At 43.4% G+C, this 26603-nt stretch overlaps 1 protein-coding gene across 2 annotated transcripts; it reads left to right on the top strand.

The window, feature by feature from the left end:
• Positions 1 to 1410: 1410 nt before the first annotated feature.
• Positions 1411 to 26603, top strand: LOC124413548 (netrin receptor UNC5B-like). Of its 2 annotated transcripts, XM_046894225.1 has the most exons (12): positions 1411 to 1903; positions 9734 to 10023; positions 15670 to 16086; positions 17215 to 17496; positions 17891 to 18058; positions 19603 to 19638; positions 20282 to 20446; positions 20639 to 20680; positions 22908 to 23045; positions 23172 to 23669; positions 24040 to 24973; positions 26079 to 26603. In XM_046894225.1, exons 2-12 carry the CDS (start codon positions 9918 to 9920, stop codon positions 26248 to 26250), a joined length of 2958 nt encoding a protein of 985 aa, XP_046750181.1. In that variant the 5' UTR covers positions 1411 to 1903; positions 9734 to 9917; the 3' UTR covers positions 26251 to 26603. The 2 variants fall into 2 exon arrangements, with proteins under 2 accessions (XP_046750181.1, XP_046750189.1); XM_046894233.1 differs by lacking the exon at positions 19603 to 19638.

Here is a 26603-nt window from a genome sequence, read left to right as displayed (position 1 = left end):
TATTGCCGAATCATTCATACGTGATTATGCAATAGCAGTTCGATTGGAATTACATGTTCGAAGTGTCTGTACGAATAGTAATAATAATAGTACTAATACTAATCACAATCATAATATTCATATAAAACAAAGAAAAGTGGACAAGATCAGGAATAAATTCATTTCAATATATCACTGGTGAAATTGTGATATTTATTTATTTTTTCATATCGTATATAGCGCTTTCAGAAGTAATTATTGTGTTTCAATTTTAATATATATATATACAATATACATATATAGTTTTACAGTGCTTGTGGTGGGAGTTTTGAATGTGTCTATTTATATAGTATACAAAATGTCCTAAATCATATACTAGAATATGAAGCAATTCTGAAATCAACTTAGATCTTGTCTCGTTAAATATCCGACAATCAAGTAAGATGTAAAATAATGAATTTTCAACAGAGCACTATTCGCAATAGGTCACATCGTGAAATTTTTTGACATTGTTTTTCAAAATCACTTCCGGAATGATTCGTGTATATTTTTCGAACTTTCATTGACGAGAAATAATAAGTTACAGATTCAACCGAATTACTTACACGACAATTTTCTTATTTCAATTGAATTTGACCTATAGTCACCAGATTGCTTGTGAAAACAGGCATGTTACAGATCGGAAGAAAGAAAAAGCTAAAGAGTCGTTGATTTTCTTTTTTTCCAAAGTCGTGTACGTGCAACCAAGGAATTGATCACTGCTGGCAAAGCACGCGTGCACGAGATGCTGGCGAAGACTAGAGATAAAGAAGGAAAAAAAATACTCCCCCCGCCCCCTCCCCCCCACCAGAGAAAAAAAAAACACAAGAAACGAAGAAAAGGAGAAGCGTAAAAAAGAGGTATAGAGAGAAAAAAGGATGAGGAGGAAAACCTCTGCACCTCCTCGGTGACTGCTACATGACGTTCTTCGAAAGTCGAAGAGCCAGCGAGCCGCCAAACCGAAGGCACTCAAGATCTTAAATATTCACAGGCGAGTTTTACTCTCCCTCGGTTTTCAGTGCCCTCCACCGCCGTTCGGAGGCACGCACAGCATCCCAGAGGGTCCAGCGTCTCCCGCCCCCGCCCTCCGACCCGCAGTCGTTTCCTCCCCTCCACCCTTCGTTTTCCCCTCCACCTCTTCCACTCCTCTTTCCGCCACGCGGCCCGCGCCGTCAGCTTTGGTTGCCCTGGCGGGATTCAGTTGGCTCCAGTTTGCCGCGGCGGACGCGCATGCTAACATCGTTTGAAGGGTTGCACTGCGCTCTAATGCGTTCTAATGTGCCGCACCAAGGGTTGATTATATTGTAATGAAGATCTCGGTAGACCGTCAATCGTCAATCATCATTCGCGTTTATTTATTTTCGAGGAATATTTAAATTTACCCCCGATTTTCGAATCTTTTTCTCAAATTTTATATGCGAATTTTTGTTTTTAATTTTTCACTAAGGACAAGTTGAGTTTGAATTTATACGGAGGCGAATTCGTGAGACTCAAAGCGTGCTTTGATTTCGTTTGGAGAATAACGTGAGTGGATGGATTTAAATTTGAAGAAAATCGAGGAAAACCCAAGGATTGGAAGCATTGATTGTACGCGTTTTCGATTGTGAAAAAAAGGACGCGTTGCTACAGTCATCGAAGTTGAAACGGGGGTTGCGGCCGAAAAGGGATGATCGAATAATAAACGCGTAATTCAAACGACGCGTTGCATCGTTGAAAGATTTAGGGAATTATAGAGAGAAGTAGACAGGGAATCGCGTGCTTTAGTGTTTACGGCGAGACGTGAGAATGTGAATTTTCTCAGTGAAGTGATACATTTTTGAAACAAGTATGACGAATACACGAGTAAATTAATGGATACTCTGTCTGGCTGCTGCTAACAGATTGTGTAAGTAAAGCCCCATTATAAACGCAAATATTCTTACCCCTCCCCGCATGTAATTATGAGGTGAAAGTGAACCGCTTATGTATCTCCTCCCCTTCCCAAAACTCTCCTTCTCTTTCTTCACCGCTGTAGTACAACAGGACCGGAATCATGTGCACAGTATTAAAATTTAACGAATCTTTCTCCAAGGTTTCCTAACAAAATATGTGTGTGTAATTCTTCGTTTATCGCGGTCGGGGTCACGCAGCTGTCGGAGACCAGAATTACCGGTAAAGTATGTATATGTGCATCAGGGTAGTTAAGCGTATCTATACTTCATCAACGCCGATAATTATCGCCTGAGTATCAGGAGGTTTCAACTCTAAGACGCGGGATGGAAAACGAAGAAAGAAATTTAGTCCACTGGTAGACTTCTGGGTCTTCGGATGACGAATTATACGCATTCAAAAAGTCCTTTTCCCTGCCATTTCCATAGGGGTTGAAAAGAAGAGATAATCGTTACGCGAGGTGCGATTCCCTGCAGGTATATGAAATTACACCGGTGTTTACCGTATGACACAGCGGATGATTTCATATTGGTATAACAAATGCGTGAAAGCAGTATTGAAAGAGAGAGAGGCGGAAAAAAACCGGGTGATAAATCAAAGCCGATAATTCCGCAGGTATGGTCCACCGGTGCGGCTACCGTTTGCAGAGTTGGAGGGCGCCTAAGCCTTTGACCGTGTAGCGCTAGTCAAACGCAATAAATCCGGTACAATTTACATAGAATTATACAAATGGGATTTTACACGCGCCACGCCGGAAATCCTGTTTGATTTTTGAACCCGGGAAGCGCTCGAATTGAACCGAAGCCCGAAGCGAAACCGCACGAAATGTAAATTAGGAAGTTACCGAAGGGGATGTAAGGGGGAAGGGAGCGGAAAAAGAAGGATCGAAATATGAAATTGTAATTTTTTCTTTTCAATCTTCGATTTTGTTTGTTTCTTTCTTTCGGGACAGAAAGATGAATGGAGAAAAAAACAGCACGCCTACGGAGTCCCCTAAGAGCGTGCCAAACAGGAAGTGCTTGGAACGTGATAGGCGTGCAAAGATAGGCGCGGTTAAGAAGACGTAGTTATTCTCTTAAAGATAGCTTGGAGTAGTTAAAAACCCCCAACTCGGGAGACGAGATAAAAAAAAAAGAGAAATAAAGATAGATAGATAGATAGATAGATGAAGAGAGAAAGAAGAGGAGAGTCAAAAGTACGTTGTGCGTGCGTCGTCGAGTGAATTTGGAAAAAGGTCACGTATGTAGAATTAGAAAATCGAGTGTACGGGGATAGGCGCGGTTAAAGAGGCAGAAAAGAGTCTTTTTTCACTTTCCTCCTTTTTTCTTCGAGTCCGAAATAACACCCACACGCGGGGCGAAATTTATTGAGCGGCAAACCAGCGCGGGAAAGCCAGGAGGAGGAGTAGATATGTATACCTACGCTGCATCGCGGAAGGTTCTCTTTAAATCTCATGGTTGTTACTATTTTATTTCAACTCCCGGTGTTTGATCTTCTTTTATTTGCTTTTCCGTCATGAATCTTGACTGTTGAACCGTTATTCGGTACACATAATACACTTCAAGGGTTCGGTATTTCAAGGCGATGCCGCGGAGGACAAGTTGCGTTGACACTGCATGGGAAATCCGTGAGGTTGGATCACGCAGTATCACCCTACGGATTTTCACACCCTTAGAAGGTTCAAGCCCATCCAAAGTAACGCTCGTCACTCTCTAAACGACGCCAACTTCATGCAACGAAATCACATTTTGAAGACTCTAATCCACTTAGATTGTCAGTTGGTCCACCCGATCGTGCGAATAGTATAAATAAATTGCTGAATCGTCGGATTGAATTTAGGGAATTGTAGAACGTTTCAAAATTTTATAGAATCAAGTTGGAAATGTATTACAGAGCCGTAAACAGCGTCGTCGAACGAAGTATGTAGTGAGGATTGCTAGACGACTATTCTACACGAAAATGACGTTGGTAACTTTATTGTAACGATTCGGGTTTAGGAAAAAATGGTTATTTCGCAATTTGAGAAATATCTGACAATGTGGTAAATTTATAATAGTTTGAAAACTCAACTGCCTCAAGTTGTTACAAAATTGCGAAACAGCGATTTTTTCTTGCCGCATTTAGTTGCGTTAACGTTACAAACTTCAGCCTCTTTATTCCATTGCAAAAGATTTCAATAACAGAGATGATTGAGTTACGCTTATCGTGCCTCGACAGAAAACAGAAGAAGGACAAGACAACTTTCACAAATACCAGATATCCGTTGCGTAGAAGATTGGTGTACACCATTTTTGGACAAAACTGAAATGAATAGACATAATTTTGTATAAACTCTGTTTAGAATAAAATGGCATGTGTCCACACTTGAAATCGTTCAAGAATCGACCGCTGCTTTAAAATATGAGTAATTTCCAAGAATAACCAGAGTTTTCTAGTAAGATTCCTCTTGAGATACTTCGTTCGGCACTATTCGAGACTCACGCCCTTCAACAGGCGAAGTTCATTGCAACCGAGAAAGTCTAGGAGGATGCACCTGGCGCCAGTGACTAGTCGGCCACATCTGCTGATGAGATCAGAATTCAGATATTGGTCGGTGTATTCCGTGAGAACATGGGGCTACCTGCATAGTCGACAAAGGCGAAACGTACGCACCTCGAATGGTGGAGGAATTGGCAATTCACACTTGAATGGTTTCCCGTGGTTTCGACAATAAAAGTATCAATTCACCGCAGTCAAGGGCTGGACCTCTTGTGTAAGTTCCTTTCGCGTTCTTCCCCCTCTTCTTTTTCCATTTGTCCGACTTGTTTGTCGTCCATGGTGGTTTCTTGTGCTCCCGCTGCTGCCGGTAGAGCTCTTCTCCAGCTTCGAGTGGTTCACAAAGAGCGTCGTCTGTCAAGGCATAAAAATTCATACACCGTGAATGATCTCATTGATTGCGTTTCCACAAATTTTTTATTTTCCCCGTCAGCCACGGACTGTGGCATGCGCGTCGCCATCTTGGTTTCGTTCATGCGTCTTAAATCGTCGCTCTCATTGATTCGTTCTTCGTTCGTTTTACTCTCGCCGTTTCGTCGCCGATGTAACGCATATTTCAACAACATATCGAGCATGCAGGAAAGAAGAATTCAAAGTGGCTTCACACTCTTTTTCAGCTGTCTACTCAGGACTCCAGCGAGTCGCTTGATCGCGCATGCATACTTGCGACGCCCGGGTAATTTGAGGATCGATTTAAGCCGCGTCTGGGTATGCCGACAATTCGACCTGCGGGGTCAAATCAAATGGAAAGATGAATGGGAAATGAGAATGCGCTTTGTAGAATTTTAGGTTCTTCTCCTAGGTCTGTCCCAGCGGGGTTCCGGCGTGAATGATATATTTTTATTTTCCACCCCTGAAACCCTGAAACTCCACCCTCAGGATCCGTTCGAATGTTTGTGTGTTTTTCAGACGCATCGCGTCGCGTCGCGACGTCTTGCTGCTTTCAGTTCAGGCTCCGTTGGTTTTGTCGGCCTAGCGAATGAAGAGCCAGAAGCTTTGATCAAACTCACATGCAGCCGTGAAATTATTTATTTGTAGTCTAAGCGGTAAAATATGTACATATATACATACATATATATATTATATACATGTAGATACATATAACGTGAGGAACTATGCGCCGACCGTAAATGCGAGACATATTTACGGCTAGGACAGATAGGAAACCTGTTCGGATGGGTATATTTTTGTTTCTATAAAACCATTTGGACCTAATCAAGCTGGCATTAAGATCCAGACACAAATCACAAACACCGAGATAACTTTTACGGCTCAATATAGTTTTATACACAAACCTGAACCGAGTTTCTTTTGCAATCACGCCAGAAGAAGCGATTCGTTCGATTCGGTGGGTTTGAACGATAAACTCTGGACGCGCATCGTCTCATCTGACAGTGAAATGTACTGAAAAGTAGAAGGAAAAAGATTCTGCCGACCCGTCAGGCGTTAAATTCGAGATAACTGTATCCTAGGATCTAAGATTTAGACGTAAGTGTGGAAGATTTAAGGACACATCTGGCCACATCTGCTCGTGACAACGTCGAGAAGACGTTATCTGCACGAAATCGGTCGGTGGAGCAGAAACCTCCACGGGACAAATGTATGGTCCATAAAGACGCTGCTAACCCACAGCCCCCATGGTTGACATGTTTATTTCACCCCGTAATCTTCTCGGATTACAAAAATGGAATAAGAAGAAGATAAAGAGAAAAAAATATCGACCTTTGAATAGAGTCAGCCGAAAACCGGTAGCCAAACCGCCCTTTTTTACCAACCCAATTTTGTATACCTGCATGTACGGAGAGAAGGATGTACTAAAAATTCATACATAACAGTACGATGATTCTTCTTACTCTGTAACATAATTCTCACAACAATTATGGTACAATATTCTATACAGTATAAGACTGAGCCTGATCCTGAGACAGTAAATCCAACTATTACTATATCGTATGTGAATTTTTAGTTTACCCTCTTCTGCATCGAGACTAACAACAAGAGAGAGAGACTTTGAAGCACGTGCAATTTGAATTTCGGATCAACGAACGTTGGAGCGATTCATTCATTGATATAGATTCTGATTTTCTCGAACGAGATTTCAATTCGGCGAACCCTTTGGTGCCTTCATTGTTACCAGGCAAGTGGAAGTACCTATTTGCGTGTTACAATGGCCGAGCAGCGCGGTTTGCATCGGGAGAAAGATATCAGATCCGATCGGTAGATGGAAGCAAGCCGCGGCAGCTTTCTGGCCCCGTGGCTGTTACACAGAGAGTCAGCTGGCCATTCGAGCCAACTGCACTGTGAAATGCCATGTGTCCAATGAAACACAATGGCACTGCCATTGCCGTCGCCGCTCTGGAGTATGTATTTTAAGCTTTTGAGTACGTAATACAACCGCGAACCGTTTATAAATTGAGTTTTAATCCTGGATCAACGGCTTAACCAATGGGGAATCTCTGTTGATGGGATATTTCAGATCCTTCATAGATTACACATCCTATGAATGCTGTTGCCGTTCATGTTCGGGTCCGCCGGACCCAGGGACACACATTATCCACGTATTACGCTCGCCGTTGGAAGTCACAGCTGCATCTAGCCTCGCCTTCTTCTTCTTCTTCTTCTTCTTCTCCTTCTTCACAAACATTAAGATGCTTTGTCGTCGCGCCAGCCTTAGCTGCTTCTTGTCCATAAACGGCTATATCTTAGAAGGGCTCAAAAATTTTTGGATGGGCACAGCATGGAACTCGGGGACAACTCCGAGTACAGCCAGTTTGAACCTTGCCTCGTAGTTTACGGACCGGTGCGACACATTTCAGTCATTACCCCGGTAGCTACGTTGAAGAGAAGTTAAGGTAAACTGTTTTCTGTCGCAATATCAAGCTCAGAACAAAGTCTCGTAGTCTGACAAAAAAATTTGTCAACCCGCAACAACGCCCCGGTATCGTGTGAAACGAACATCAGCTGCTGTTACACGTCAACGTGTTTGTAGCCTGCACCCCTTCGTTTCGGTTAATTATTGATCGACAAGAGCCGGTGGAGGTTTTGTCACACGTTCCGATCTTTTGAAACTTCATGAAGGTGAATGCCAACGTCGACACTCGACGGTTGGCGTTAGATTCATCGCGTCTGGAAATTATCAGCTGAATCAAAGAGCATATCCACCTGGCCGAAGGGCTGAGATGGAGACACTTGATGTCTCGGTTCCACGTATTTTGACCGTTGACTAGACGACGCTTCATTGATCCGACGCGTGTACATTGGTATCTCCGGATGTGCAGGTATTGTGACAAGTTGAAGAGACGATGTCGATTGACGATCGATTTGGTCAGCATACAGGGATAATCGGTTTCTGTTGGGCATGCGATTAAAGTATCAGTCCTGGCACAACAGTGACGTGACCTGAATTCGATTGGAAAGTCGCGTTTGATTGGGATAGTATAATGAACGAACCCGAGCGATAGATGTAATCTGTAACGTTAATTATCTCGCTCGGTAATTAAAGCTGAGCTTGAGATAAGGCTGAGATAAATTAGTGCCAGTACCTAGTACGTAAAGCTCGCCATCAAACAGGTTTCACTAGCCGCGAACGAAATTGGTACAAGTGCAGGAAATTTTTTCAACTCGTCAAATCCACGCGATGTACCCGATGGGGACGACTCATATACATAGTCTATTCCGCAGCTCTGCTCTACCACCTGCCCGAGGCTCACACACGCGCTGCGTCAATTAGTTATGTACACAGTCTGGAAATAAGAAAAAAAAGAATACAAAAAATGAGAGAAAAAGAATTCTAAACGCCTAATTTTAGTTATCAAGTCAAACGAGGTAATAGCCTAAAGGATCGAGAATTTGTTTGAGATAGGGAAATTCTCTGTAACAACAAGGCAGAAGAAGAACATTCTAATCAGCCGACTTCAGGTTCCCTTCGAGCGCCGAGCCGATTGACACAAGAAATTAACCAGTTTGAAAATATTTTTTAGACTTAACCGGTTTTATTTTACATGTGTATGCAGTAAACGCGTGTCAATTTACCGGCAATAAGTCGCAGGCGTCGAGACGGTGCTCGTGCCACCGCGTCCCGGCGTACCTACTGCGTCTTATATACCTTTTTACGACGTGAGTATACAATTTCGAAAGTCGTCAAGGCATTGGTGGTGCGATAGAATCGGGGAGGGAATAAGAGTCGTGAAATGTCTACTCGAAATAACTTCTCCAGGGCAAAACGGTTGTAGGACCTATTTTACACGGTAAGATCCGGGGAGCTGGAAATTCCAGTTCTCCGCCGCGGAGCGCCGAACATTAAAGTAATCCCGGTTACCCGGGACTCCGAATGTGGAGAAGAAGAGCAGAAGTAAAATAATTTAAATAACAGGGGGTGTACCAGCTGCCGTAAGGCATCGCTGCACTGCGCGGACCACGACTGTATAAATATTCAGACGAGCTAAAATTGTATATGCATGTATACTGTATACACACACTGCGAACTACTCTGAGTCTCGACGAGCACGGGTAACTCGGGATAACGCGGTTCCTACACATTTCGCATGCATTATCACGGTCAAAGGATTACTCTTGCTTATAATTCTGTAGAGCGAGACTGTCAAAGCTTCTGCAACTTCAATTTGCGGGGTTTTAACTTACCGTCTAGCAATTTTATCATCAACACGGAATCTTCCGTTCTCACCCCCCTTTCCGCTTTCCTGTGCTATCAAAACTTTTATATTAGTTCCAAGCTGAGCAGCCATGGGATGGCTACACAAATAATTCAACGACAGTACAAGTTTATTTCACATCCGTTAAGAAAATCACTTTGCTTAGTTTGGAAGCTCGTACTAGCCGCAAAGGGACAAAATCATTTTGAGTATTCAGACATTTTTATTGACAAATGTGAATTTATAACAACCAAAGTATAAAGATTTTATCGTGATTCGATGAATGCTACATGCATATTAGTGGCCTTACTGAATTAAGTTTTTAGAATGCGCAGCCCAAGATTTTGTTGATAACACGAGAAAGAGAATGGAAAATGGGGAATTCGGGATGGCTTTAAAAGTTACTCCGCGAACGACATGATTTCAATCCCCTGCGCTACCCAAAGTTTATTCTTTTCCTCCTGAAAAGCTTAACCTTTAAGTAATACGTTTCAGATAAATTGATTGTCCCTTCCAGATAAACTTAGACCTAATTAATAGATATTCAATTACTCAAATAATTGCAGCACTCACGATCTTTCTTAAAATTTTTGTTACAGATATAAATATCCAAGGCTGACTTTGCTCTTCCAGTCCATCGGTTCAACAACGTTGATTCAAAGTTTGTTTCTTGGTGTTGAAGTGAACAAACAAACAACGCGATGTGCAGTGAGCAGTGACGCTTGTAGTGGCTGCTAGTGGCTGTTCAATCTGCGTCTATAGAGTTGAACTGAAAATGAAGGAATGACAACGCCGACATTCACGATGAAGCCCAGATTGTCCTCTCTCTTCCTGATGTTCTACCTGCTCCTCGTCCTGCCCGGAGTTCATCCATTCAGCTCAGTCGAAGGTGAGTAGCGACAACAGGATTTACGGTGACGATTCAATTCACCAGCTCAAGTCTAGTCTCCATTCTTATTTTTATGCACAAAGCGTCATTCAGCAACCTCACGGACAATCAAGCTTAGGTATAACTCGGTGGCCGTAGGCTCACAATCCGTTGAAGAAATCTGTCAAGCCATACTCGTGAGGCGTGAATATTGTGCTCACAATATTTACAAAAAGGCAATGGCGAAACGAATAACTGTTACAACCAAACGACAATGTGTGCCAAAATAAAGTCAATGCCGCTATAGTAATCAGAATACTCTCATTTATATGCTTGCCACGGCTTATAAGTCAGTCTGAAAACCTTGAGTAGAATTTCGCCAGATACAACATCCTGCGCCGCTTTTTCACGCAACACGATTTGTCTTCGTTTACTGTCACCCAAACTATACAACCGTCAGACACCTTATCCTTTCATTTCCCAAGTCGATCTATTTTCCAGCCTCTGGAATCATCTCCGGTCCCTCAACTGTGGCTACACTTCAAACGTTTCGACCGAGGCGCAACCTTTTATTTGCGAGCTGTCTTTCTCTTCCTAATTTATACTGCCACGGTGATGAATGGGCCTCAGGAGATTTCCCGCGTTTCACTGTCCGTCAGCTTTTGCACTATGTGTGTATTAACGCGCCGCGAGTACAGCGCCGTCATCAGCGGTTCCACTTATCGCATTCACCAGCCACATTCACACCTCTTGATCACCTCTCAACTTAATGCACCCTGCGTAAAGAGAGTTAATTTCAAGCCTTTCTCCAAACCTCTGAGTGCTTATTATAATACATTTGAAGAAAATTTTTTTGGTCAAATTGCAAGTATGGACGCACGGAATATCTCATCAGTACCCCTCGTCGTAGACCTAGACTGATGATGGATCACTCGAGTGAACTGGTTTTAAAACCACCTCTGAGAAATGAGAAATAGTTGGGAGCCGAGTAATTATTGTCGTGCACGAGTGATGAATGGGTTTACCTTTCTATGCAAAATTAAATCTACCTGCAAGGGGATGATTGGTTTTACGAGTACCCGTACTGCTTTTAAATTTTCTTTTCACTTGTGATCCTGAAATTCAGCCTTTACTCTCATCTGTTATCTTTGCGACTGGTCAAATGCGTTCATCTTTAATCCTGACATTGGCCATATATAAAGATCAGTGTCTGCAACTGTTGAACACGATGCTTGAAATTCTCCAAAAGCTTTTTTCAAGCAGAATGAATATTACCGGTGGATTTTGAAAACTGAGTGTATAAAGTCGAGGCATAGATTTTTCGTTTACATCTTCCTATTTCTGCAGTTTGCGCCGTCGGTTTTTTCGGGGTGTAGAAATTCCACCGTCCGAGCGAATTAATGAATACATAACTGCTTCGCGGATAACGCGTGACTGGATGGAAATTGTGAGGCAAGCAATTACGCGGTTGGTTACGGGGCGCAACGATCTCGTCAGGAGACGCAGCATCTCCTTATCTTCTCCCCGCTTCTCCTCTCACGGCGAGGTCTCATCAACATTCTGTTGGAAAGAGGAGAGGTTCTTCGCGAAACGAGACTCTCGTTCTCGCTGCAAAGTCGTGCAGCATCCGATGAAAGGTCGGGTCAGCTTTAATTATCATAAATCAAACGCAAAGCCGGTTGCAAACCGAGGCGAATTATCGCGAAACTTTGTTCGCGTTTGTGGGTGCATACATGCATGCACTGAACGTGACGTTGAAATAGAGTAAGAAAAAATAAGGGTGATTCCCTCGTGCTTTGGAGGAAAGAAACCCGTTCAATCTTGATACCTTTCGAAACGCTGCGAAATCTCTACGGATTCGTCTTGTCTTATTTATCTTGCTTTCAACATAATAAGAAAAGAGAAAGAGAAAGACCCAATTTACGGCCGCCATACTGTTACAGACGGTGTGAATGTTATCACGTAAGCTGTATATACGTGTCTGGGAAAATAGAAAGACAACGGATATAGGTGAAAGTGGGTTTGAACGATTTCAAATTGCACGAATAATATTTTATCAAACAATAAAGTAAAGCAGCAACTTTATGCATTATTTACGAGCAAACGGCTTAGACGAATTCATAAAACTCTCGGCAAAAATAAATCAGCGATTTTCATTTGAAGCCACTGTCGTCAAGCGATATCGCGTTAAGACTCATATTCAACGAACAAGAATTAAAATGAAACTTTATACCAGATGCATAAAAGTAGATGGATATATTCGTGCTATTTATCGTCTCACCTTCTTTCGTTATCTCAGAACTCGGCTGCGATTGGTGATTACGAGAAGATTCATTTACTTTTAAATTATCAAGCTTCGTCTAACCAACGGTAATGACTTAATAATAATTGCGATATAAGAAGTGCGTGATTAAGTATCACAAATCTGCAGTAACAGTACATTATTTACCTAGTTTGTTTCTAGTATGGCTATTTTTTATACTTCAAATTTTGAGGGATGAAATTTTATATTTTATTAAAGCCATCTATTGCTTTGATAGCTGTAGGTATACTTTATTGTGAAGTGTACATTGGAAAAAATTATAACATAGTTCACCCACGTATGAATTTCCAGAACAATTTTCTTGCAGCTCAAGACCTCCTTTGGATGTATCTGCAAAATTTATTTTCAACAGTAAATTAAAAGTAAAGAATATTCATTTTGCCAGATGATTCAACGAATTGAACCATCGTTCGCATTACATCGTTTGAAAAAGTTTCCGTAACGTTATGATTTCTCATGACCATTATTTATATAATCCATTACAATGAATTCAAACTTATTGTGCATCCATTGCCACGATATCTAATCCTATAAACATAAGGAGGCTGCTGTCTGGAGTTTGGCATATCCATTCAAGAGTCCGTCATATAGCTATTATTATTATCTGCATAAATTTGATACAACACATTGAATTTCAAGATATCTAAATTCTCATGCATCTAAACAAAGTTCGTCAATATTCTGCTATCAATTAATTAGAAAATGAACAATCTTATGGAAAAAAAACTTGCTCAAGTTGTAAAATGGTCAGGATCGATGCTATCGGCCCTTCGATATCAGAGTGAGCTTGCCGCACTCCAGGGGTTAGGCATGACTGGCTTGTATCTGATTCTGTTATTCGGTTAATTACACGGCCTAACGTAGGTACCGTAGCTGTTACGACGCAAACGTTTTGTGCTATCTTCATCGTGTCCTAAGGCTCTTAGCTTACCTTACAATCGTATTATATATCAGGATAATTAATCTCCTGTTCGCAATTGTCCGCAATGTGCCTGATTATCTTGAATGACGATACAACATTGATATGACAATTAAAGAACGCGACTTTTAATTATAGTAATCGGTTCCGTCTCCCCAACTACTAGACGCACCTAAATTCTCTCACCGGCTCGTGAAGAATTACGCCTCTATAGACCTATCCAACACCGGCTCAAGCTTCCACTTCTGCCCTGAACCTAACGTAATATACGCAGACCAAGTTTCAACGTAGTTACGGTTTACTGCTCTCCTGTTCTCGTCTCCCTCGAAACCTGACCGAGAACAGTTGCATAAATTAAAATTGGAGCCCCGGTGTGGAGGGATACTGAACTGATCTCCCGAGGGAGGCTTGAGTTTCTTTAATTCACTAACTTCAGCCCGGCTGCAATCCGCGCTTTGAGCGCATGAAAAAAACATTTTCTCGTACATCATCAAGAGGCTGAAAGATGCTGTAAAAATCCTTGATGTTCGGTATGAAATACTCTGAAAATTTGACGATCTGTCCTACGAAAAATTTATCAACCCATAAAGGTTAGCGCAAAATGAACTTCTAGCCTGGTTGAGAGATATATTTTCCACAATTATTAGCTGCAGTGAATTTTGAAAGACTAAAACATTCGTGCACGTCATCATTAATTTATTGCAGATGGTAAAAGCTTTCCGAATCTGATTCATGCGGTTCAACGCGTCGCATATAAGCCAGATCGACAAAGCGTACCCTACAAATTGGCTCTTATCTACCGAGTCTTCGAGCTCGGCTACTTCGCCTCTGTGTATCTCGTTTTGTTCGTGTTTTTGTCTCGACCACGCAAGCCAGTTGAGAGAGACGGTGGTAGCCAAAGAGAGGAAGAGACAAAGACTGGAAAGGAATTACTATCAAGTATCAACCATCTGGGACGCCTCTAAGTCCCTGGCTTGCATCGTTCGAATGGTTTTTAAAAGAGTATTTCCTGACTTGCTCCATGATCTTGCTGCCTTAATTAACTCTCCAGGAAATAGCAGTACTCATATATTTAAATATGCGTTTATTCAAAATTTTGAGAATATACATTGAACAAAGTATCTCACGTACTTTTTTTCGTAAAATATTGTGGTCTTATAAAATTCACCAAACATTTCAATCATTTCAGTGAAGATTTGACGGAGATACTTGACAACATTTATAGACCTGAACATAAGAATTCGGAAAATCTAGTAATAAACTATCGATAATGAATGTGCTGAAATTACATGGTAAAAAAATAGCAAATCCTGTTTTCTCACGGTTAAACATGAGTACACAACTTCTCAACTCCATTCCTCAGAAATCAAGAGATGTTTAGAGAGGCATTGTACCGCGTTTCAGAAGCTGTAACGAAGTCAATCGTGGTTAAATCGAGGGGTTCTACAGTAAAAAGGAGCCGCAAGTGATTGTTCAGAGGCAAGAAACAATTTCTACCCTTAATAAATGCAAAGTGATTCGGCCACTGAAGTACCATCTAGGACGATCTTCAAACAAAACCCGGTACAACCGAAAGGCGAATGACGTGAGACTTGAGTGGAAACAAGAAAGGCCTTGTTTCTTGATCTCCCTCCGTCCCCACAACCTCCATCCCAAAGACCCCGTTCCTCCTGCAGACTGACTACCTCTTGCGGTAGGACGTACCTTTGTTAATTAAGAGGCGTCGTGTGTGGTCCGCGGTCTACGGCTCTCCGTGCTGCTGCAGAGATACGCTATCCAATGTCAGAATCCCTCCTGCTCCTGGTTTGGTTCTCCCCGAGTACAGCTTTGTCCGCAAGTTCCATCCCATCCACGTGCGCTGTTCGTACCGCAGACCAACTAACTAGACGGATATGTCCATCCAGGCTAACAAGAACTCGGAGCGAACGCGAACGGATCGCATGCAGGGATGGATTTGTAGGAACCGCGTGATAATGTGCCATTCAATGTCCATTTGCTCCTGTTCATGGAGGCTCATGAACCATGGACAAACAGACGGGCAGACATGTTATCGAAATTCGATGGAAACCTAATTTTAGTCCACTTCCGTTTGGACTCCGTTATATATTCTCACGGGCTTTCAAGTTGACGTAGCCACTATAAGGCTCCCGGAAATTCTGCCTCTTTTCTCTATCCAGGAATATCAAATCACGTACTCACATGCCTATTACTGCAGAGAAATTTCTATCCCAAAAACTGTGCCATCGTGTAACCCCTGCGGGCAGTGCAGATTTCCCTTTGGTGCGCAGTATTCTTTTGAGCATGTATTTCTGGACTCTGAAAAGACTCGTATTGAAACTGGCGCAAAAAAATAAAGCAGCCACTTCAGTTCAGCTGCTTGATTTGCGGAAAGTTTTTTAACCGAAGTTTCTCTTTCCTATTGCAGAAGCAGATCAGGATGGTGTTGAGGACGACGGAGCCTACGGCTTGGAGGAGGACGACATGCCCTCGGCAACGATCGCGACCGACACTGAACTGATTTCTGGTGGTAGTGGTTCACTGCCAGTATTCCTGACCGAGCCATTGGACTCTTACGTGGTGAAGAGTAAGCCAGCCACGCTGCACTGCAGAGCTGCGAAAGCGTTGGAAATATACTTCCGGTGCAACGGAGAGCGCGCTGTTGGCTCCCGGCCGTCAGACTTTGTAGACCCTCAGACGGGCACTAGGATAGTCGAAGTGGAACTTGACGTGACGAGGAACCAGGTCGAGGAGTACTTCGGCCAGGACAAGTTCAAGTGCGAATGTGTGGCATGGTCGGGATCAGGGCAAATCACGAGTCAACCTGCCTCACTGGACGTAGCTTGTAAGTATATCACAAGGAAGTAGCCCTTCCTAAAATCAGATGTATGTAGACTGTGAAAAAAGTACTTGGTCGACATTTAAAATCACGAGAAGTCACTTGTGGCCAGGTGAAGTTACGTGAAGTTTTGCGTGATATCATGTGAAGTCGGTTAAAGTGATGCAGTTTTTTGACGTCATGGATGCTGAAGTCTGGTGCTAAGTTTATCTTAAGCCTTTTGTTACATTATTTTATACGACTTAAGCGACTTGATGAGATACAAACTGTCTTATCTATGAGTGGAACAGTCAATCGACTACGATGCTTTGACTGGAAAAAAATATTGCTATTTGAGGTGAAAATCGTTTCAAATAACATGTGGGTGAAACGAAGCATGGTCAGCGATGGGCGAGAGGAGAGAGGTTGATCCAGGCTCCAAGCGCGCTGGGGGCTCCGGTAGCTGTAATTACAATAATTACTTCGTCGAGCCGATTAAATCCAAGCGCTGCTCTTATCTGCGGACGCGACAGAGGAAGAGTAGGAAGAAATATGGCGGGCGTCGCGCTTTGCTCTCGTATCTAATCACAGTCATTATCGTAATATTCGTGATGACGGGTCACCAGTCTGCGCGCTGCCGCCTGCACAGTCATTTTGTAATTATTATACGAGAGGCATGCATTAACCTAATGGTTAACGTTCGCCACAGACTGCACAGACTCCCTTGGACCCGAGGTGCGGTCCGCCGAGGAGCCACCGGTCCTCAGATGACGATGCTGAAACGTTAATGCGTCGTTAGACGCTGCAGTAAACGGCCACCCTTGGTTCCGATAACCATCACGGATTCGAGTTAAGCATCTTAGATTTTTAATGAGTGCCAGTTTTCAGCGCTGCTTTACAGACTAAACTGGACCTTACCAGTCCGTTAAACTGACCTTACTCGATTCTCTTGGAAATGGAATGATTTCCACACGTCAGCTTGACCAAAATCTCAGACTGCAACTTGAGTTCTTGACAATTGGAAGGCAATTCTATGGTCTTTATTGAAAATGAAAGCCCAGATCACACTACTGATTTCTTCATCTTCCTACACGTCGATAATCACTATTTGATAGCTTGAAGTTAACTGAAAAATCCATTTTCCTTATGTTTCAGATTTGAAAAAGCAATTCGAATCTCCGCCGTACTCTGTTTCGGTTGAAGTAGGTCAAGGAACGGAAATCCGCTGCGTTCCACCCGCAGGTGTCCCACCGCCAAGAGTTGACTGGCTCCGTAATGGAGTGAAGCTGGATGCGCCGACAGACACATTGCTTATTTCGAGTGAAGGACACCTTCTTTTGGGTCAGGCAAAGCTTAGTCATCAAGCGAATTACACTTGTGTAGCGGAGAACATCGCTGCGAAAAGGCTGAGCGATCCTGCAAGCCTTACTGTCTACGGTAAGCAGTGAACACTGTCTCATTCCTTTTACTGCGATACGTTAGACAGCTTCGCTTGACCGTCGCGTCGGGGACGCTGGCTTGAAACAGCAAATGATTTTTAATTAGTTATTTCGTAATTCCTTTCTTACGCTGGTCAGCAATTGCCTTTAATTACGACCGCGATGTTTTTAGTCACTGATGTGAGTGTCGTGTGAAAGTCGTTCGGGTTGAATTCACACCGTTCAGCTAACTCAGAAAATCCGGAACTACCTACGGTTTTTACGCCCGTTCGTAATGAGCATTTTACGAGACCTTAGCCGTAGAAGTAACCTGACGGACGGACGAGATCTTCTTTCAGTTCAAAAAGCCAAATGGACCAAATAAATCAAGAAATTTTTTTCCTCTGTTTCAGTCAACGGCGGATGGTCCTCATGGTCAGCCTGGTCAGAGTGCAACTCGAGGTGCGGTAAGGGTGGTCAAAAAAGAACAAGGAAATGCACGAATCCTTCACCCCTAAATGGTGGCGATAACTGCAAAGGTCCTTCGACTCAGACGAACGACTGCAACACTGTATGCCCTGGTGAGTGACTGCTATCTTTTTATTATTAACGACTATCTGCATGTTTTCGACGTTATACCGTTAGCAAAAGAATTGGACAGTCTATTTTCGAACGCTTGCAAAGGACGCGTGTCCTTGTGAATGCTTATGATCGTCGCATCGGGTATCCACCTCATTAATGGGACCCATAAAAACTCCGGTTCCGGTAAAGGGGCAAGAAGTTTCTCAGATGACCGGAGCTTCGTTCATGGCTTCCTCGGGCTGATAGCAATTCCCTTTATTCGTGTTTTGCGAATGCGGGTGCTGATGGGTCCGAAGGAGACTGCATGAGCGAGGTTTTGTCAAGGGCTGCACCACGCGATGATTGCTTTGCGAATACTCGTTGATTTATAGCCAATGCATGCTCACTGAGCCGCTGCAAGAACGGCGGGAATTGCCGTTGGTGCATCTCCTCTGCACTTGTAGTCTGCTGGACCGCAGGACGACTCTCGACTGAACGATGCTTCCTGGAAACCATCCGCACGCGAGTGTTTGCGCCAGCTAAATTCCTCCAGGCTTGAACCATCGCCCTCGGACACACCGACCGGCACTAATAAAATAGAAGGTGCTCTCGCGTACAGGTGTAATTGGACGTTCCAACTTCCAATCGTGTCTTCACGTACCATTTCCTTGGCTATCCTCAGCCTTCCGCGTCGCACTCTTCGATCCGTTTATCAGACTGAAAAACGAAGGAAGGTGACCGCCTCGAGAAAGGGGAAACCAATGGAGCTTTTTTCTCTTTTACCATGTGTTTTTCCACTTGATGTCAGTAAATGAAGCATTGTATGTTAAAGCGAACATGTTCATTTAGTCAGTTCATTCGACAGTTTAGGTTTAGCTACTTTGATCATTCTTGTTTCGTCGTGTTGTAACATGATGTAAAGACTATTGCAAATATTATTGATATATTAGGAATCTCAGAATAGAACTGAAAAATTAGAAAAACCGACCCAGAGAAAGTTCTTTCATTCAATATTCCGAAAGGACACGCCGCCTGTTAATTCGAAAAACATTGTATGATAGCGATTGAAGTTTGCAGTGGTCAAAATTATGGAAAAAATTGCTTTCCCATAATTAGCTTAGGTACACAGTATACTCTGTTATAACCTTCAAAAATGTTCCCACTGCGATCGTATGACAACTTCATCTCTTCTTTCCAAGAAATAGAACTCCTGGTCTGTTACTGCTGACATAACTAGATAAATCAATACTCATCTGCATGTTGTCAGAGCAGTACTTTTTTATCTTGGGACTAATTCGACCATAAATTCAGGAAATATGATCCATTTACTTAAAGCAAATAGAATTTGTCTGTAAAAATATTCCAATATTTCCTAGACTTGCTTTGAAAAGCATTACTCGATTCGAAAGACTTATGAATAATTTCAAAGCTACAATCGATTACGTGATACGTGGTCGAATAAGTCACCATATTTTCAAGATTTCAACCAAATTCAACAACAATGAATAATATCTACGCGTAACAATGTCTATCTGTCCCAAAATGCATTCATTTCCTGGAGCAGCTGGAGCGATAGAAGATCAGTTCACTAACACCCTGGGTAAGTGGTTAAGCCAAACGGTAATCGAGTCCACGTATTTCGACGAGCAATTGCCAACTGTAACGGTAAGCCGGAGGGCTTGAAACAGCTCCCGGCTTTTTCGGTCGGTTGAACATGAACGAATGAAATCCGAGCTTCGTGACGGAACTGTTCACACGGCAAACGGCCCCCTGAGAATCACGTAGCATCATTTCTCAAGGTCTATACCCACACGGGCTACTGTTCAACTCTGACTGATCGTCGGGTTAGGCAACTCCACTGCTACCGGCGCTGTCGATGGTAATGGTTGAGCCAAAGCACGGTGCACGCGGGCCTCGCCCACGCGATACACAATGCCAACGGGAGTCAATTTATTTAAGCCTTTGTACCCCGCGCTCCTTATTACCATCGCGATCCATTCACTCGCGGTAACAATAAACACCTGCAAGCGAGGCTGGATATCCAACCCCGCTCGTTAAGATTTTACCAGTATTCTCTCCAACGTTTAGGAAAATAAATTTCCAAGTCTCTTTGAAGCGAGTTGCCCAGAACCGCTACCACTACTTGCCAGAAAAATAGAAAACCGGATCGCAAAGGAGTTATATCGGATACATTATACACGAAAACCGCGCACTGAATATACCTTCAACATTTTCCTCGACAGCTGTTGACGGGAGATGGTCCACATGGTCGAGCTGGTCGGTATGTGGAAGCGACTGCTCATATACCAGAAGGAGATATTGCGACAACCCGCCGCCGAGTCATGGTGGAAGGCCTTGTCAGGGTAGAGACATCAGTGCGGCCAACTGCACGGGCGGAATGTGCAACGGTGAGTTTCTTCTTTGATCTCCAGACTCCCTGTTTCAACGGGAGCAGTAAGCGAGGACGTTTCGTTCCTCAAATTATACCCCCGTTTCCCATTTTAGACCCCTTTAATCGCTTTTTCTTTCCATGCCCAATGATCTTTGCGCTCGCGTTCAGTAGAACGTAAATTAACGCGGATATATTTTTCGCTTTTCAGTTGGTAGTGCGAAGATTGGGGGTGCTCAGCTAGCCGAAGAAGGTAAGTACTTCTATTGACGGAAATAATTTCTATCAATAACTCGGGTTGATGTTCTTATCGCGCGGTGACTGGTGGAGACTCCCAGCAAAAGGGAGGGGGGAGGGGGAGGGGCAGGGGGGCACTGCCGCATGCTCCTCAATGACATTCAAATTTATGCCACCCTGGCGTCATCCAATCCCCAGAGGTTCGTTTGCGCGGTGAATTAGTCGATAAGATAAAATATAATCTTCGTCATATCACCCCTTGCTAGCTTCAATCCTAAAGGGAACCGCAAAGCCGGGAGGAGAAGGGCTGTCGCTCGTCATTAGCTTGAATTTGTTCGGATAAATTCACCTCTGTATGAAATTTTCGTCGTGAGGGTTTTCCGTGGATTATTCAACCAAAGGTTTAATATTTGCATTTGATTACTGCTACGGTTGAAGAAAATGGAAGCTTGAATAGGTAATCACTTGACGGCGTAAACTAAGATCGAAGGTTCAACGACCTCGTGTTTACTTTTAATTACAAAGTGTCGTGCAAAGGGGAAAATTCACGACAATCAAATTGCGGATCTTGACTAAAGCGTGTTTCGGCTACCAATTTTATTCACGTCTAAACAACTTTACGTTCATTTGTAAAAGTCCTGCGTCAATATAGATATTCTTAGTTATTTATATTGAAATTTGAAGTTGAATAAGGATTTTTGATATGCACGTCGTTGTGCCTGCAAATTAAATAGTGCAGCCTTGATCAAATATACTGAATAAATAATGAGTGAGAAAAAATACAAAATGAAAACGACCAAAGAAGAAAAAAGAATGCAATTCTTTGACAAACAAATGGAATAATTCACGGTACTTTGCACAGATTGGGGGGTAATTTTCTTTAAGATTCAACGACCCGGGGCTTTATTAATCAGGCCTCGTTAATAACTGAAGGAAATTTGCTCGTGAATACCGTGTGGCTCGCTCCCTCGACTGGTTGATATTTACTTTTAATTACGGGGCTCGTTAATTATTGAAAATCAGAACGTAAACTGCTCTAATTGTGACGAGCGACCCCTCGCTGTCAATCTGGGGAACAGTAGCGGTGCATGCGATAAACAATTGAAAACCGTCGGTGCGTCGACTCTTTCCTTCCTGACGTCCTCCGACTTCGACAAACCGTCGGTAGGGTCTATAAATCGTCGAAGCTGGTCACTGTAAACGTATACGTATTGGTACAGGGTGTTTTTATCGAGCGGTATACATCAAAGTTGCACGCGATACGGTCTGCCCTGCGGGTGACTTTGGTATGAAAGAAAATTATGTAATTGGAAGACCACTGCCCTCCAACTGAGACGAGGGTTCGTTTTTTCTACCCACCGTTGCAGAAACTAATCACATATGCAAATAATCAACGATTAAGAATTGTAAATGAGTATATATCGAAGGATAAGGGTAATATATTTATGCATAATGACCGCTCCGTACTTTCTCAACGCCGGATTACGAAAATTGCACAGTTCTGGTGAAATTCTTGCTCGTGAATTATGGATCCACGGGTTAACGGGAGTGGAAAGTTCTCAGATCATTTATTCATAGATGCTGAGAAAAGCTTCTTTACAAAATGCAAGAATAAGTTAATCTCAAAAGTCTATTGCATTAAATTTTCTTGGTGAAATCGTAGGTTATTTTTTACATCGCGTATCAAGCTCTGTGGTTATTCTTTGGTATACCTATTATTTGTTCTTGTCAGCGTTCCTTTGTCTCAAATCTAAAACCAAACAAAGACAAGTAGAAAGGCAAGGAAAACCCATTCAACAAGGGATGCAAAGTATCCGCATTCACTTTTGCGTTTACAATGTGTAGATTTATGTGCGTGCTAGTCGGCGAAATGCAAGTTTTACCGATCTATTTCACTACAGGAAAAGTCACTTTACCTTGGATAAGATCGATGCGATGAAGTTTGCGGAGTTTCGGCAGAAACCAGGTTTGCAAGACTCGTTTCAGCAAATGGCGGAAAGCGCTCGCACCTGATACCAGGGTTGAAAATGGTTTTGGAACCAATGGAGCACGGCGGTGCTCAGTAGTTCGGTGCGAAAGCTTCCCCTCCGTTTCGCTTAAGCGTGACAATCCCTCGTGGATAAGATCTGACCTAGGGCTTATCGCAGTCTTGAGACATATGTGGCTCCGTTTCGTGCAAAATGGAGCGGAATGAGCTCAGCGATCCTGAGCAATGCGAGTACGGCTATGGCGTTCTGTTTCAGCTAATCGGCAGATGGACGTAGCTCTTTACGTGGGCCTTACGGTAGCATGTATTGTGATCGGGGGCCTGGCGTTTTTCCTGGCAAGATTGCTGAGGCGAAAGGGTCGCGATCATTCCTTGTACTCGATGGCACGTAACGGTAAGTAATCTGTTTCCTCCAGCGGGGATGTAGAGGGGAAAAAATGAATGTCGAGTTGGCAGTTTTAATGAAGCGGTAAACCGGTCAAACCCTCGTTAAACCATAGTTCAATTTTCAATATTGCAGACTTTCAGCCCGAATTTTTTCCTGATCAGGACAAAAAACTGAGCTTGCAGCCAGACGTCACGGCTACAACGGTCCCGGCCTGCTACGAGTATCCTTTCGATCCGAAACTGTCCATGTCTAGGTCTCTATCCGAGCACCATTACGACGTTCCCCACCTCTCGATCGCCCCTCAACCATCCCCCATGTCCCCGACCCCCAGCACATCCACCCAGGAGTCCTGCAGCGACAAGCAAATTCATTCGGATAGTGAGAACAGCGTGACCAGCTCTTACCCATCCTCGGATTCGACCTATAACGTCGCGTCGGACACGGTGAGGCTGCCCAAACTCGAGACCGGAAACATTGCCAGGGCGATCGTTAACACTCGCGGCGCTTTACTCGTCCTTCCTGACGCCGGGATTTCGATGTCAGTCCCAGAGGGTTCAGTTCCAAAGTCCCTGCGTGAAGAATTGTATCTCGCAGTTTTAAACGAGGATCGATTTAGGCCGAGACTTCCTGGTAAGCACTTTCATCGCACCCCAGGCTTTATCACGCGGAACAAAGAAAAGTTTGATTTCCAAATTCCAAAACTTGATTATCACTATCAATTTTCAATCTACTTCAGACAAAGTCCAACGAATAATTTGAGACAGAAGAACGAAGGAATCTTGTCCATCAAATTCTCGATATAGTACCCAATAATAAACCGAAAGCACTAAATATAGGTATAAAAAATAATTTCAGTTTGTAAAATTCATCCACCACAGATTGCAATATTACTTGCTGTAAAGTCTGACTCAATGGCAATGAAAATGAACGACACAAGTTTTGGAATTTCATATCGTATTTTAAGAACCTTGATCTCCAAGTATGACGCGATTCTCTCTAGATGGAGTAACTCAGTTGTCAGCCGTGGTGACCTGCGGTCCTTCGTCAGCGTCTTTCAACAAGCCTGTCATCCTGCAGTTCGAGCACTGCGCGATGCTGCACCCAAGCACATGGGAGCTGAGCGTATGGGCGTCTGATATAGACCTCGACGAAGTGTCCGGGGAACAAGTGACCTGGACCCGCGTCTTGACCCTCGGAAACGAGACCATAAATACCCCGCTGTTCACGCAGCTTGATCACGCCGAGGCTTTCATAGTTACCGAGCAGCTGAGGGGCTACGTTCTGGCCGGAGAAAGCAGTCAGAACACGATAGCGACCAAAAGGCTGAGACTGGCGCTCTACGCTAGCCAGGGAAACCAGTGCTGTGTCAGGGTTTACGCCATCGAAGATACGAAGGCTGCCATGAAAACGATCACCGACAGAGAGTCACAGATCCGAGGTTACCTCCTGGACAAACCCAGGACGCTACTCTATCAGGACAACGGAGAGTCGCTCTGCATCAGTATGGAGGAAGTGGGCAACGAGTGGCAGAGCAAATCTCCGACCGAGTACCAGGAGATCTCTTTCAAGGAAGTATGGAACTGTCAGGAGAACGGGCAACACGTCTCTTTCACCCTGGACGGTGCATTCGGACCCTCCACGTCGAGGAGCTACAAGCTCCTTGTCTGCCAGGGAAATTCCGACACGCGACAGGTCTTCAGAATCGTTTATGACGGCGCGAAGCAGCTCGTCTCTTCCGGTAGCGTGACCAGACCATTGAGAGAGGTTACCGTGGTCAGTAGTGGACACGCCAACAACACGACCACCGACTCCGCTGCTCTGAGACCATTCAGGTTTACCAGGTCCCTTAGGAAACAGCTGTGCCAGTGCTTGGACCCGCCTAATGCCCTCGGGAACGACTGGAGGATGCTGGCGCAGAGACTTCAAGTCGATAGGTGAGTAAATTTGATCTGAAAGATATTTTTGCAAGAGTTTGTTAGTCTTTTATTTGCCTGTCATGCCGTATTGTGATTTTTCTTGACACGGCATAATTGTAATGGAAAAACCACAACAGGTACCGATTTGTTTTTTTTTAATACGTTGAACATTGAGCTATTGACTTGGGTTATTATAGGTTTCGGTGGTATCGACTTGTTCTAAACTTATTCTCGCCAGGTTTTTATATTGCTGACTTCATTTTAGATCGGAACTCGGTTATAGGCAATTTTTTGATAGCACGAAGTCATTTCAGGCATTTACAGCATATCCATATACTGTTACAATCAGCATCACTTTTACTCTGTAATGTTTCTATCAGATCATTGTTTACAAAGAAAATTATCACTATGAAGGCAAGTAATGTGCTTAGCGATTGTAGTTTTTGTATCAACTTTCAAAATCCCACCAGTCGCCATTCAGGAAATATAAATCTGTTAAGTGAAAATTATGATTTTATGATCACCATGCAGCTGCGAAACAACCACGCCTTCAGTACTCAATGTTTATATTCACATGAAACTTTCACGAATATTATATCCGTTAAGATTCAAAAAAAACTACTTCGTAGTATTTGTCGAAGATATTAAGTTGTAATCGTAAACTTCTGCCAATGTCTGAAAATCAAATATCCATCAAAAATACGTTATTTTTTTAGTAACGTATAATAATTTGCTTGAAGATCAATAATGCTTCCTTGCTTTCGCGGGATTGATAGATCCAGAAGTATCCGTACGCGCGATTGTTTTTCCACCAGTAAGTATTTCCTCTGAACGAACACAGGTATAAATTTGCCGGAGAGACGTGGTAGTCGGTGTCTGTGAAACTTGAAAATGTATTCTCATCATGAATTCGGCGCGAGCCGGGGCCGCCTCTGGAAACCTTTTCGGTAGAAGTTTTTTCATCAACATGCCTCGGCGAGATTAATTGAGCAGGTTTCGGCTTCGGGTTTGACTCAAAGTGTATAAAATAAATGGAACGGAATTGTGCGTGGGATGCACGTCTTGTTTAGATTGGCCCGATCAGATTCCGCGGTAACGTCAACTTCCGTCCGTTGTGTTCCAGGTACATAAACTACTTTGCAACCAAGGCCAGCCCCACGGAACACATCCTGGACCTCTGGGAAGCGAGACATCGCGAGCCAACGGCTGTCACTGACTTATTGAATCATCTCAGAGTTATGGGACGGACAGATGCCGCGACGATACTTGAGGCCCAGCTTGGACCATGGCTGTGAGGTGCTCGTGAAACGAGGTGATAAACGCGTTTAGTGACAGAAGTGAAATGTTGTGAAATGACACTCAAGTGCACATGACTATGTTTAACTTCGAGATGCGATCCGGGACAGTGAACCTCGAGTGTTTCAACGCCGTCGTAAGAGAGTTCTCAAGATGCGCTATCGATTTCTATCGAAATTTACATAAACAGATAAATAGAAATCTGTGAAAATGACAGCGAGCAGCAGATGGTCTCTGACTACCGGGTGATATAATGCGACGGAGAGATAGAATCTTCGAACGGAGTGAATCGTGTAAGGACTACAAATTGGCGGAACGGAATGAGTGGCCGATGAACTTTTTCGGATCGACA

This window comes from Diprion similis, chromosome 2 (genome assembly GCF_021155765.1).
Source record: "Diprion similis isolate iyDipSimi1 chromosome 2, iyDipSimi1.1, whole genome shotgun sequence".
Lineage (NCBI taxonomy): Eukaryota > Metazoa > Arthropoda > Insecta > Hymenoptera > Diprionidae > Diprion > Diprion similis.
This window is presented reverse-complemented; position numbering and strand designations above follow the sequence as displayed.